The sequence below is a fragment of the Hippocampus zosterae genome, chromosome 2 (assembly GCF_025434085.1).
Source record: "Hippocampus zosterae strain Florida chromosome 2, ASM2543408v3, whole genome shotgun sequence".
Lineage (NCBI taxonomy): Eukaryota > Metazoa > Chordata > Actinopteri > Syngnathiformes > Syngnathidae > Hippocampus > Hippocampus zosterae.
In genome coordinates this window covers 34,358,454-34,373,400 of record NC_067452.1, presented here as the reverse complement: position 1 = coordinate 34,373,400, position 14,947 = coordinate 34,358,454, and the positions used below count along the sequence as shown (strand labels likewise).

The window sequence follows — 14,947 nt, the reverse complement described above, 5'->3', positions numbered from 1 at the left end:
GTTCTCTTGACAAATAGACGCATGTCTGGGGGTCTGGGGACACGAACATTTGAAATCCGAGTGGGTCTCATCGATTTGCAGAATATTTGCTTAATTGGCGAGGACATGATGACCGGGTTCGATTCCAGCTCCGGCCTCCCTGTGTGGAGTTTGCATGTTCTCCCCGGGCCTGCGTGGGTTTTCTCCGGGTGCTCCGGTTTCCTCCCACATTCCAAAAACATGCATGGTAGGCTGATTGGAGGCTCTAAATTGTCCCTAGGTGTGAATGTGAGCGTGGATGGTTGTTCGTCTCTGTGTGCCCTGCAATTGGCTGGCAACTGATCCAGGGTGTCCCCCGCCTACTGCCCGAAGACGGCTGGGATAGGCTCCAGCACCCCCCGCGACCCTAGTGAGGATTAAGCGGTTCAGAAAATGGATGGATGGATGGATGGATGGATGATGAAGACAGATTTTTTTTTTCATAAAGATCATATCGTGGCTCAGTCGAATGTCAGTCAGTGAGTGCAGTCGGGCCTCAGCAGAGGACGAATAGAATGGAAAGAATATCCCAAAAGAAGCATACAGAGTATTGTGCTGATGTTCATTTGTGAGCAATTAACTTTCTTGGATGATGGCTACCAGAAGGTTGGTATGATTCTTTGGGGGTGGGCTGTTCCACTGATGACAAATAAATATTCAAGAAGAATCAGTCCTTTCGATACCCAAAGGCCGAGTGGTTCAAGAATTGCCCCCCCCCCCCCGCCCCTCACACACACACAAAATCACACTACTTAACTAGTTTTAGTTAAGTAGTTTTAATTAACACATTATCATCGAATACGTGAAAATGTTACTTGTATAACTTGTTCGACTGTTACGTACTTAAAACTATGCCCCGCATTCAGTAAAAGGTTTCATGATGAACTTTTCATGTTTTCCAATAAAAGTGATGTTGAAAAGTTCTTTTTTTAACAACTCAACCACATTAAAGCCGGACAATTGATTCCACAAACCAATAAATGACACTCAAGGGTGAAAAATGACCGCCTGGGCTTAAACCAACCAGTATGACAGCGATGAGAGTGAGACGACAGTATGAGTAAGCATTTCTATAAATTTGATAACCTCTCTGTCTACATTCGACGCTCAAAGAAACGCGCGCAGCAAGCACATGCACACGGTGTGACCTGGTAGTTTGCTGTGCCAGTATGTGGACCAACTGGTGTGACTGTATCACCTCCCACTCAACACTCAGCGCAGTTCCTAATCAGCATACATACAGTACGTCCCCTCAGTATTGGAACAGTGAATCCAGTTCCTGGATCAGGCACACAACTATAGAAGACAGCATTATTAGTGACAAAGCACTGCATAATTAAAGGAGGTCAGCTACCTAAACTGGACTGAAGTCAATAGGACTGAACGTTTTTAGTCACATCCGAAGAAAGAACGGCATTCAAGGCCGCTAAAATATTTTGTGATGCTTTAAGAGCCTTTAAGTTGCTGTTTTTGTTTGTTTGTTTTTTTTTTTAAACACAGGTATCCTCTTCCATCCATTTATCCATTTTCCGTTCCGCTTTATCCTCACAAGGGTCGCGGGGTGTGCTGGAGCCTTTCCCAGTTGTCTTCGGGCAGTAAGCAGAGGACAACCTGAACAGGTTGCCAGCCAATCGCAGGGCACACAGAGATGAACAACCATTCGCGTTCACATTCACACCTAGGGACAATTTGGAGTGTTCAAGCAGCCTGCATGTTTTTGGAATGTGGGAGGAAACCGGCGTACCCGCAGAAAACCCACGCAGGCCTGGGGAGAGCATGCAAACTCCACACAGGGAGTCCGGAGCTGGAATAGAACCCGGTATCTGTGCACTGTGAGATCGACGCGCTAACCACTGGATCACCGGGGCGCATAGGTCTCCTCTTTGGCAGCTAAAATGCACATGCTAACAGGTTTAAGTCAGGAGATTAACATGGCCAGTCTAAAACCTCCCTCATGTGTGCCCCTGGTGAGCTCCTTTGTAGAATGGCAATGTGTTTGTTTTGGAAGGGGCGGGGGGTATTGTTTTGTGGCATGTTGAAACTTCTCACACTCAGGGTTGCATCCTTTTTTTATTTACATTGCAGACTGCACACTTCTGAGTTAATTTTGCTGGTGTCATCATGTTGGTCGGTCGGTGCGTTTTAGGGGGAAAAAATAAGTCCATAAAGCTTAATTGTTGGACGTTGGATCAGAATTTTAATTCCGGGCTCTGGGCTTCCTGTGTGGAGTTTGCATGTTCTCCCCATGCTTGTGCGGGTTTTCTCCGGGTAATCCGTTTTCCTACCACATTCCAAAAACATGCGTGGCAGGTGAGTGAAGCATTCCAAATTGTGCCTAGGTGTGAGTGTGAGTGTGAGTGCGGCTGGTTGTTCGTCTCTGTGTGCCCTGTGATTGGCTGGCAACCAGTTCAGGGTGTCTCCCACCGACTGCCCGATGGCAGCTCGGATAGGTTCCAGCACACCCTGCAACCGTTGTGAGGATAAGACGATCAGAAGATGGATGTATGGATGGAATTATACATCCATATATATTGTCATGCTCATGATCACGACCTTCCCTACTGCCTCATGGAGGTTGCTGCTGATGTCACTCATAGTTGTTCTTTTACCTGACTGACAATTCCAGTTGACGTTTCAGCCTTCGTCGGGGCTATGGCCAATGTTTGGCTTTGATGGAGTTTCCATCTCTTCTTGTCGTCACGATTGCTTTTTTTAACCCACCCATCCGGTTTTCACGTTGGTTACACCTCAAACCAGAAAAAATCTCTACCAGCAAAATCCCAACCTTAAGTTGGGCGTAGACATTCGGCACTCTTTGTTGTTTGTAATGTAACAATGCACATTTGGTGTCAAAATTGAATTTGCACTTTAACTGAAGCCACAAAAAACATAACCCGTTGGGTGCTCTCATAGAACTTTGTACCAGTAAACAATTTGGGTGGGGAAATTGTTCCCACAAAGTTGGATGTGTACAATTGCCCAAAATGTCTTGCGAAGATGAAGAACTAATGTTCAAGGGGATGCAATTGTTCCATTTGCACCCTCTGAGTGATTGATTAGGCAGTTCATATCAAGGCTTTCCCCCCCCCATCAATGTTTATTCCTTCTGAGCTCCTTCGAGACAACGTCAAGCAAGATCTGTTTTGCATCCGTGACTGAATGCTAAGCGTCAGTTGGAGCAAACTGGACAAATGTCACGACTCACCAAAAGCAACAGGTGTCTATAACACGGTGGGAGGAAAACATGTTGTGTTCGCTCACTCAGAATGCAAAAAAAAAACACAGAGATGCTGTTCACGCCTACACACCGGCAGGGGAGCAACACGCTAATTAGCACACGCACCTCCTGCTCCTCTGCGTGTGTGTGTGTGTGTGTGTGTGTGTGTGTGTGTGCGTGTGTGTGCAAGGACCTTACGAAAGAAGTGACTAACCCGAGTGGCAACTGTGCCAAGAACCCATGACACACACCAATCTCTTCAATACACCAAAAGGTACACAGTGTTCGTGACCCCCCCCCCCCCCCCCCCCCACACACACACTTTTTCACCAATGTATCTATAGCATCAGTTATTAACTTCTGTCACACCGGGACCCACATTTACCTATTGTTGCTAAGTCATGACCCATTTTTATACAGAAGTACAAAAAGAAAGAAAAAAAACCCCAAATAAATAATAATGAATTAATAAGTGAGAAGAATTGGTGTGTCTAACATTGGTGAAATAAATCATTTAGACTTGCTCCTGATGCAGATAAAGAGAGCTAACTAGCATTAAGTAAATGTGAACAGTTTTAAAGAGAAATCAATTTTCATGAAATAGCATTATTTGACAGATTCCAGTGATAGAAGTCTACTTTTCCTGTGCAAAAAAAAATAAGAAAGTTATGATTATTGAAAAGGAGTGAAAATGAACCAATTTCTGGCCAGTGTCCTAATGCAAAATCAATGACGGTTGACATTTTTGTTGTTGTTGTAAAATCTGAGTTTCAAACTTTCATAACCTCTTCGTCTCGACCAAATTTTGAAAAACTGAAACAGAACACATCCAATAATGATGGTAATTATAATTATCATAATTAACTCGCATAACGGATAGTTAGGTAGGGCATTTACAGTCACTCGGTAACTAACAAATCTCCGAATACAAAAAAAATCATTATAAATGGAAAAATACATTTTCATTATTATTCATTTTCAAAGTAAAACTGTATATTGATCTTTTGTGATTGACTTACTGTCTTTCAATATGATTTATCACTTAATTTTTGTCACAAATATTTTTTACTGTTCTCCATCGTATTTTGTGTTTGTCCATATGGATTCAAATTTATTTGAACTAAAGTTTAAAAAACAAACAAACTGCAAAACAATTCCCCAAAGAATAGGAATATGATGAGAGACATTCGACTTTCATCAAAGTGAAAGGAAGAAAGGGAGAATAAAATGGGGATGTTGAACCAAGGAGAAAAACTTTGATTGGGGGTGGCATCCTGGTGAGCTGTCATGGCAACGGCAGGACTCACGCAAGAGACGATGACGGGTGGCGATGATGTCACAAGAGGAAAATAGATGTGCCATGTCACCAAGGGGGAAAATGTAAATGAGATCTCAAACATATGAACACTCTCGAGCCGCTAAGGAAACCAGCAACCTGCTGATTTATGATTAGTTATTGATTACTGATCGTGAAGAAAAATATTGTATTAACTTTATTTGTCATTGAGAAAATCGTTTTCCCCACCCCAATAAATAAATAAAAATTAGATGTTGTCCAATGGCACAAAACCTTTCTGATTTCTTCTTCTTAATTCTAATGATATGTTTTCATAATGCTGATTACATTGTTCAACATATTTTTTACAAAATTCTAAAATCAGAGATGCAAGTGACATAACAATAATAACAATAATAATAATTTTACAAATATAATAATAATAAATAATATACAGTATTTAGTAATATTTATGAATTAAGGGTTAGGTTCAAAAACATGGATTTACTTTTATACCCATAAATTACAACGCATGGTAAATGGTTGGCTTTCATTTGTCAAACTTCAAAACAAAAAAGAAAAATATCTCAAAAACATAAATATAAAATCAGCGCCAAAAATACAAGCACTCACTCAATTAGCTTTGCTGTTGACCAGTGTTATTTTTGGAGCAACGGCGTGCAGAATATCAACTTGGTTTTACACAAGAATCAAGCTGGCCCACTAAGGACACATCAAGACGTAGTGCCGCCACAGAGCTGTGGGCAGCGTCCCATCTCCTTAGCAGTTAGTCACTACTTGCCCAAGGGGTGAGTTCCCCTGTAAATCGAGGGAATGAAATGTGATGCACTTTGCTCACAGGTCACCTTGTGAACGAGACAGATGACTGACATAATGGATTTGAGATTCTCCGCAACCAGGAAGAGTAGCATCAACAATTTTCTATTCCGAAAACGACTTGTACAGCATTTAGGCTGCAGCCAACTGCACACTCACTTGCAGGGTCAGTTATGCAAACTGTTGCACAACTGCTGAGGTAAAACGTTTTGTAACCAATAAGCGTGAAGATACAACTCCAAACTTACATAATTAATGCTTCAATCACATTTCTAGGGTGGTGGTGATGGCTCTTTATGGCTGGGGCCCCAATCTGGTCTACAACAAAACAAAACAAACTCTAAAAAGCAATCACAGAATGAACCCCAGTTTCAGGAGGAGAATACATTGCAGACCTAACTGCTACAGGAGATAATCTGAGTTATAAGAATGAAAGATTAATAAAAAAGGTTTTTAAACACTCTTTAAACACATTTAAAATCATTCAAACATATTTTCTATATATCCGCTACATTCAAGCAGATGCGTGTGAATGAGAATATTTGCCTGGTGAATGAGCTTTAAATTCAATTGTAAAGCAGTCAGTCCATATACCATTCTAGCAACAAACTGAGACTGATTAGCTTAGCGCTAGCCAAAATAAGGTTAGTATAACACGATGAAGACAAATTTAAAACTTTACAAAACTAAAACTCGCTGGGTTCTGCTGTTGGCCAGCGTATGGCGCGGGATCCTGGATATCAAAGTTAGCTATTTTAAACTAAAAAGGAAAACCTTTCCGTGTGTTGATACGCTGTGTCAATATGCCGGTGTGACACGCCGATACATTTGCATAAGATAAGAAAATATGACTTTGTAAAGGTATAATGAAGATAACATGCTGTATAGGTGAAATACATTTAGCATTTACCATTCTAGTCAAATTGGATTTTTCATTTTTTGGATGATGGCAGGTGGCTCGGTGGTCGACTGGTTAGCACGTCACAGTGCAAAGGTGCACGGTTCGATTCCGGCTATGGTCTTCCTGTATGGAATTTGAATCTCCACATGCCTGCGTAAGTTTTCTCTGGGTACTACGGTTTCCTCCCACATTCTAAAAACATGCATGGCAGGTTAATGGAACACTCAAAATTGTCGCTAGGTGTGATTGTGAGCGTGAATGGTTGTTCGTCTCTGTGTGCCCTGAGATTGGTTGGCAACAAGTTCAGGGTAAGACAGCCGGGATAGGCTGCAGCACGCCCGTGACCCTTATGAGGATAAGCCGATCAGAAAATGGATGGATGGACAATAAGATGCTTGTGAGCAAAAGTAACCCATTCGAGTTGATTCTGGACTCAACGGTTAATGTCAAAACTAATAACGAACGCAGGGTTTGGTGCAAGTCTGAGCTCTAGCATATATTTTCAAATATATTAGTTTCAGTCAGCAGGCTCCAACTGTGTAACACTTTTATGAACAGCAATTTGTTTCAGTTGTTATCATTTTTAAAGCACTCTATGAATAAAACTGAGTTACTTTGAGTTGAGTCTTTTTGTGTGAGATGCAGTTGAATTGGACCCTTGACTTACACGACCCTTTTTCCAAAATTTTCCAATTACGCACAAAATAAAGCGGACTGATGCTCTTCAACCATCATTGGCTCTGTGCATAATTTAATGCGGTAGTTGTGCTTTTTTTTCTTTCCTTGACTCTTAATTAGACCTCAGAATTACTTTAAGGTTACAGTTGGCTGTAAACACCCCAAAACACACATAAAACTCTATGTCTCCTCCGCGGCAGCAAATATAAAGCCAATTCCATTCATTTTAATGAGAACATTTCCAAACATTTGGATTTACAAACTGCATCATGGAACGAATTACGTTCTTAAGTTGAAGTACCAGAGTTGAGAGGCAGAGCCTGATGCGGTGGGGTAGGATGTGTGTCTGTGTCTGGGTTTGAACCCTCCATAATGTAAAAAATTAATAAATAAAAAGAACGATTTTTAACCCCAAAACAATGGCTCCTTGCCAAGAAATCATCAGATTTGAACTCACATTATTGGGGCAGGGTGTAAAAAAGAAAAAAAATACTTATTTTGAGTCTGAATAAATGTGAATAGAAGATGTAGTCAGGAGCACAATAACCTTTAAAGTCCAACGCTCTTGAGGTTGTAATATTCAAATATCCATCCATCCATCCATTTTCTGATCCGCTTTGTCCTCACAAGGGTGGCGGGGGGTGCTGGAGCCTATCCCAGCCGTCTTTGGACAGTAGGCGGGGGACACCCCGAATCGGCTGCCAGCCAATAGCAGGGCACATAGAGACGAACAACCATTCACACTGACACTCACACCATGCATGTTTTTGGAATGTGGGGAAAAACCAGAGTACCCGGAGAAAACCCAGGCAGGCCAGGGGAGAACAAGCAAACTCCATACAGGGAGGCCGGAGCCAGAATTGAACCCTGCACCCTGCACTGTGAAGTTGACACTGAAACCACTTGAACACCGGGCTGCCTATTCAAATTGCAACCAAAGAAAAAAAGAAATCTGCCCCCCAAATAGCTTAAAAAAACAAAACTAAAGCTGCTTTGCATGATGCACCACACAGACGGGGCATCCAACAGTCTGGATGAACCGTGCCAAGGTTTTCTTCAACAACTAGGAAGCCTGGTCATAAACAGGACTGATCTAATAGAACCAATGGATGATTCATTGATTTACATAACACATTGCAAGGAAGAGGAGTTTTACAGGAGTTTCTTTGAATAGCTAACAAAGTCTGCTCGCAAGCATCCAAATACATCCAATGACCAGCATACATACACTAAGTAATAAAATTTGCCAAATTACGGCGGCGTGGGTGCATTTCATATGGGTTCACAGGTGCACGATGTGGATGCTTGGTTCCCATTGGTTCCCATGTAACTTGAAACTTGCTGCTGAGATTTTTTTTTCCAAAGTCACACCAAACTCAAAACAGCTGTCATACATGAGATCATAGGGTACCTCTCGGGAGCTCGGTTCAGTCAACAATCAAAGGGTGAACTTTGTGAGAGTGTTTCGTTTTCCTTTGGTGGCATGTGGCAACCAAAGAAGAAACGCTAGCTGTTAGACACAACCATGCGAGCTATCACTGGTTATCCAAGTTAGCCGTGAGTGTTTTCCCTGTTTCAATTCTTTGTACACAGGTTTGTGTTTATGTTATAATAGTAATTGTAAGACTGTTACGATTATTTCTCTTAAAATATTGTTTGTGCAGTTAATACATTTGCAATAATATCTCAGATCTGGCTTCTCAATCGACCGTTCACGAAATCCCCAACTAGCTTATTAGCTGGTGAGGGTTAGCTGCCAGTTAGCATTTGTTACCCGTTAGGTACAGTGCGTGCCCAACAGAAGATAAATGTTTAGGATATGTGTATTTTAAAGATATTAGAGTTTCAACCTGTATGTAACAGTGAGTCTAAAGCTTAATGAAATGTTTAAAGGTCAAGTGTGAAGTCATTTTAGAAAATCCCAAATGAAAAAGTTTCTGTCGGTCGTTAAATAACATACTTTCAAATAAAGCATGAAAAATTATTTCTACATCGTAAATTCGACAAAGTCATCGTTTTCCCAAAGTGAGATCGTGATGAACGTCAAACGCAGACATATGATGTCACTTCAAGCATTACAATAGCAGGGCTCACTATAGAAAGTGTACAAAGCCAGTCGGAAATCAATTTGGAAAGCGATGAATCCAGGTGTTTGAAGAGTTGGAGGAAGAGGAGGTTTTTGGCATGATATACAGTATGTTGGACCATACAGGTATGAGCCAGGATGCGGAAAAAGTTGTGCCCGAAGGGCCAAACAGAATGGAGACATTCCATGAGGAATGGAAGAATGGTAAGCTATATAGACTGCGATTATTAGACTAGCATTATTGCTCGCAATTTGATGCTGTGCCGTGCTGTAAATTGCGTACGATGGGATTACCTACTACATATATTCCGCTAGCACTGAGAGCACACGCCATCGTGGGTTGTTGTCCTACATTTTAGTTGTTTAGCGTGTTGCTATAGGTCTAACTATGACACTGGGTGGGTGGGTTGCTGTTAAAAATAATAATAATGAAAGTATCCTTGAAATACCGGTAGTTTTATCCCAAAGTATTACTCAAAAGATGGTTAATAAACAAGTTTACTTCACACTTGACTTTTCATAGGAAGGAAATAATTAGGAAGGTATTTTTACAGGTTGCAAAGCAGCAACAGAAATGCTGGCATCCTTCCAATTCTGTTGCAGATATTCAAAATCAAATAATGTGTAAGCCAGTGGTGTCAAACTCATTTTTGGAGGGGGCCACATTTTAGTTACCGTTTCCCTTGGAGGGCCGTTATGACTGAAACCAAATAGAGAAGTCAAGAATAACTCATTCATTCATTCATCTTCCGTACCGCTTGATCCTCACTAGGGTCGCGGGGGTGCTGGAGCCTATCCCAGCCGTCTCCGGGCAGTAGGCGGGGGACACCCTGAATCAGTTGCCAGCCAATCACAGGGCACACAGAGACGAACAACCATCCACGCTCACACTCACACCTAGGGACAATTTAGAGCGTTCAATCAGCCTCCCGCGCATGTCTTTGGAATGTGGGAGGAAACCGGAGCACCCGGGGAAAACACAGGGGGAGAACATGCAAAATCCACACAGGGAGGCCGGAGCTGGAATCGAAATCCGGTACCTCTGCACTGTGAAGCCGACGTGCTAACCACTGGACTACCGGGCCGCCCTCAAGAATAACTGTTGATTCAAATATTGTTTCAGTGACTATCATGAGGTGTTTGGTAACAACACTCTTAGAATATACCTATTATTGTTTATATGTGAGAATTAAAAATGTTGGTAGACAGCAAGGATCATGGGAGTTGACATGTTTGTTGATGTTTTTGTTTGTCGTCAGTTTGACACTTCGATACATTTCTTTCCATTAAACATGATTGACATGACACAGGAAGTCAACTGGCATTTATCCAATATTGTCTTTTCACTCGAAGTGCCTAATATGCAGAAATAAAATCTGTTTTTCCACCCTTAGTATTACTTGGTCAACATTTTAGACCTGCTCAAAATGACAGTTATCTCTTGTACTCACCCGGTATCTCGTCGTCTTCATCATCATCATCACCGCCGTCGTCCTCTGCCTCCTCATCAGTGATGTAGCAGATTTCTGGCAGGCCTCTGGACCCATTCGGCTGCTCCTGCTGCTCCTCTTCATCGGACATCCTGTTGTGTTACCTCAGCATCGCCGCGAGATGCCTGAAATAAGGCAGCATAGGATTTGGCCGTCTCTTTCTATCCATCCATCTATTTATCAAAGTTGATGAGCAGTTTTCGGGCGCACGAGCTGCCTAGTGATTGGGTGCAGATGAGACAATAATGGAGGCAAGGTGCTCTTAAGGGTTTCTCGGGCACTTTAAAAGCTCTCTCGGCTGAAGGATAATGACTCTCTTAGGTTTTTCTCAATAATGTGGTCGTAATCTTTGTTGGACAGCCTCGATGACAATGCTGATACAGAGATATGAAAAAAAAACAACCCACTATTCCGGGGCACTCAAGAAGACTATATACAGAGGAACATAACACTACTGTCTAATGTGATATTTTTTTTAGCCTGAACGGTGGCAATGAACATATCTGTCTAATGTTGATCATAAAATGTCCTGATAGAAACAATATTTCAACAGCAGAAATTTTTCAGGTCGGGTCATGTTTGTGTGGCTGCTTGGGGTTTCTTAAAAGTCGAGATGTCTGATGAAACATCTGGTTTAAAAACAAACAAAGAAAAACATACATTCAGCTTTTGGCTTTCTGCCTTCATTTTGTGAATGCAAGACAAAAAAAAAAAAAAAGACTTTGACCCAGCACTTTCAGTGCCTTGAAAATTGAAAAGAGTGAGAAAAATTCAACCAATTTAGAATGCATCTACAACTTCTTGAGCAACAGCCAACAACATCGTACATTGGAAGATGAATTCCCCCATTGCAGGAATACTAAATGCTTCTTTTATCTATTGCAGTTATCCGAGCAAAAAAAGAAGCAGGCTTAAAAATAATAATTAAAAAAACACTCCCACCGAAATGGAGGACAAAGACAAAGCATGATTACCTGCCAGCATACCTTTCATAACGTTACACAACCAATTACATAACTATAAATGTCACAGTTTTTTTTTTTAAACCATCCTCATGAATCCAAAAAAACTACACATTCCAGATCGGTTTGAATGGAATGGATTGATGACAGGACAATGCTTTTACATCATAACATATCATGGGTTTGTGGTGGAGCTTTTCGTATGTGTGTGTTGTGGACGAGTAGTCAGACTCACCCCCCCCCCATTCCAAAAAAAGTGCCGTTTCAGTGAATGATCTCATCTCAACAGTCCACAGTTGTTAATGTGAATGATCATTTATCTCTTTAGCTTGTTTTATGTTGAGAGGGAAGAAATGTCCTCTGTGCTGTATGTTACACATACATACAGCACATTTGACAATAAAGTTGTATTCAATTTAATCTCCACACAGACCCGTTCCCACGGGTGAGCCACAAGCGGCCACGCCCGCCCACCAAGAGGCTCGTGCACTGCCCCGAAATACACACATTTGAGGCAATGATCTCTAAAAGTAATGTTTTTTTTCAAATTAACTTTTTATTTAACTTTATCACTGAAGCTATTTGAAATGTTAGTGTTGAGTTGTTTATTACCAAGATGTGAAAAATATAAACAAATCATTCTGCGATTTTGTATGATCGATGGCCGATCCTATCTGCAACAGCCAAACACAGTCTTACTGAAAATAATGGTAAGCACACGGGCCTATATGCGATGAATACATAATAAGTATTTGGGAGTGTAGCATTGGGAAATATGGCATGACATGTCCGTAAAATATGTATGATTTGTAAATAATGAGGGACATGGCAGACTCTCACATGTGGATGTCTAAAACTCAAAATTGTCCCTTAGGTGTGAGTGTGAGCGTTGATGGTTGTTTGTCTCTCTGTGCCCTGGCAACCGGTTCAGGGTGTCCACCGCCTACTGCCCGAAGACGGCTGGGATAGGCTCCAGAACCCCCCCGAGTGAGGATAAAGCAGTTCGGAAATGGATGGATGGATGGATCAAAAATATGTTTAGAGGCATATGAATACATCTCTGATTTAATTTTGCCAATGACCATATTAGTGTGAATGAATACAATTTGATATTGCAACTTTCTTTTGCTTCTCTTCGTCCCAGCCCAAATATGTTACAGGCTAATAAAAAACAAGCTTCAGGCCAAAAAATGGCCCTCAGCCCAGACATTGGAGACTGCTGACTTAAACAAACAAAAATGCTGTTATGCAATCCTGTGTGACTCTCCATGAATGATCACGTCACACCCAATAATCAATCACAATTCTATATTTAGCACAAACAACAAAAAGGGGACAACTCGATGGCCAACTGCCTTATACCAGAGAAGTATGCAACACATACATTCGTTTGTTTTTCCTGGGGTGGGTAATGTCATAAAATGCCGCAATTCTACAATGGAATGTTTGCACCGCACATGGGTAAATGTACTCAAAGACGATGAAAGTAAAGTGGAGAGGAAAACATTAATCATGTCATCATGCCCCATTTCCATCTCAGTTCATGCACCCGACTGTCAAGCAAAATAAGTTCTCGTTTTTCTTTTGACTTCAAACCACAAATGTTCTCAGGTCAAATCAGCGCTCGGAGTGACACACAACGGCAAAGTAAGACCGTTCTTTTCGACGTTAGGCACTTTAGCTTACAGATGTTTCCTCCTAATTTTGTGCGGAGAGCCCTTTTCTGTCCAGTGGTCACGACGTTTGGCAACAGAATGAGTCAGTATCTGTCTTGTGTCCTGTTAAATGTTCTTCCGGTGGAACGGAGAGAGAGCATAGATACCAGAGCTTATATCAGAGCTAGCATCAACACTAGCATTAGCTTGTGTCAATAAGTGGCTGAAAGAGGAAAATAAATTTGATGGGAAGGTGAGCCTAACGTCTTTATCACTAAAATGCTAATCAAATGGTCATGGCCTATAATGTAACAATTACTTTTATCCAATAAAATTTTGCTTCCAAAGCTTCTGAGTGCACATCAATGATTATACATCGTTTATGTATACTGAAAGATGATATAGGATATCAGAGCATATCAGGGTGAAATTTTGCTTCTCCACCTCCATTTGGTGTTGGCTCCACAAAAAAAAAAAGGATTTTACCATTGCTACAGAATTAGAAGCACCGTGAGGAAGAACACGCACAAGACTTTAAATCATCTCTATGTGTTCTTACGTAACATAAGATGGCAGGGAGAGGCGGCACATAATTACGGCTGGGAAAGTTTTGAAAGAAAGAAGAAAATGAATCTGGAGCAGAAGTTTTGCCAAGTTAGTGGCCTGACATTTCAAGTAAGAGTATTGCATTTACAATTTATTTACATTTATGGAGTGTGTTGCCTTATTATGCAGCACTGACATAAACAAAACAGGCTTTTATTGTTTTTACATTTTACTAATCAGCAGTGGTGCTCTGCAATTGGCTGTCGACCAGTCCAAGATGCACTTTGCCTCTTACCCCAAATCAGCTCTAGCATGGATTAGACTCGCTCAAACAGTATAGAAAAAGGGATGACTATCAGTAATGGTTGCCGGCACCTTAATTTCACACAGTTATGAACATTACACTGTAATTTTAAATGACGAGCAAACATTTTAGAGCATGTGCGTGTGTGAGGTGGAAGACTTCAGCTTGAGAGGACGGGCGTCTTTCAAACAACCAGTCTCAATTTATGTTGGGTCTTAAACCTTTAACCCACCACCACTTTTTTTTCTCTTTTTGTTAAAAAAAAAAGAACAACAACTCAATTCACACTAATCTTGAAAGGCATGAGCAGACATTCACATACTGCCAGACAAAGTCTAACAATGTCCGAGCCAATCAGAGTGGAAAGAAAAGTCCTTTCTGGAAAACCCATAAAACAAAGTCTAATAACTGACCATCCACTCATTTTGTAGAGCATTTGTCCTCATTGGGATTGTAGGGGGGGCCGGAGCCTCCCCCCAGCTGACTTTGGATAGAGAGGTGGGAGTTGAATTGGTAAACAGCCAATCGTAGGGCACATATGAACAACCGTTCACACTCACATTCATAACTATGGATAAGCTAGAAGGTGCTCACCACGAGGGCATCGTGCTGCTAGGAAGCTTCACCAGTGGGCACTTGCCCCGGTGGTGGGATAAAGGAAGTTTTCTGAACCATCTGAATTAGGTCTTCCGAGGACTTGAGGGTACAGCCCGAGCTTTGTGGGGTCAGACAGCAATTTAATTTGGATGAGATCACGACTACAGGGCTCCAAGATTAAGAGGTGTTGGGGGTGGGGGTTTGATGGAGACAGTGGTGACGGAGGGACACTCTGGTCTGTCTGTCTGCTGGCCTAAAAAAAACAAGAAAAAAAAAACACGCTGCCATAGGAAAGTGGGGGAGGTGCTAGAGTGGACCACAAATAGATGGCTTTTATTCAACAGTACGAGGCGACAATGACAGCTGACTTTATGATGAAA

The 14,947-nt window shown here is 41.6% G+C and overlaps 1 protein-coding gene across 3 annotated transcripts in view; it reads right to left on the bottom strand.

The window, feature by feature from the left end:
• The window catches only part of LOC127595665 (helicase ARIP4-like), a 56,436-nt gene that overhangs the window by 33,098 nt on the left and 8,391 nt on the right, over window positions 1-14,947 (bottom strand). For 2 of the 3 annotated variants that reach the window (XM_052057335.1, XM_052057337.1), the window contains exon 2: window positions 10,465-10,628. In XM_052057335.1, coding sequence (XP_051913295.1) covers window positions 10,465-10,594 — 130 coding nt within the window. In that variant the 5' untranslated portion in view covers window positions 10,595-10,628. Of the gene's footprint in view, window positions 1-10,464; window positions 10,629-13,151; window positions 13,285-14,947 lie in introns of those variants that run through there. The other variant, XM_052057336.1, reaches the window with a different exon arrangement.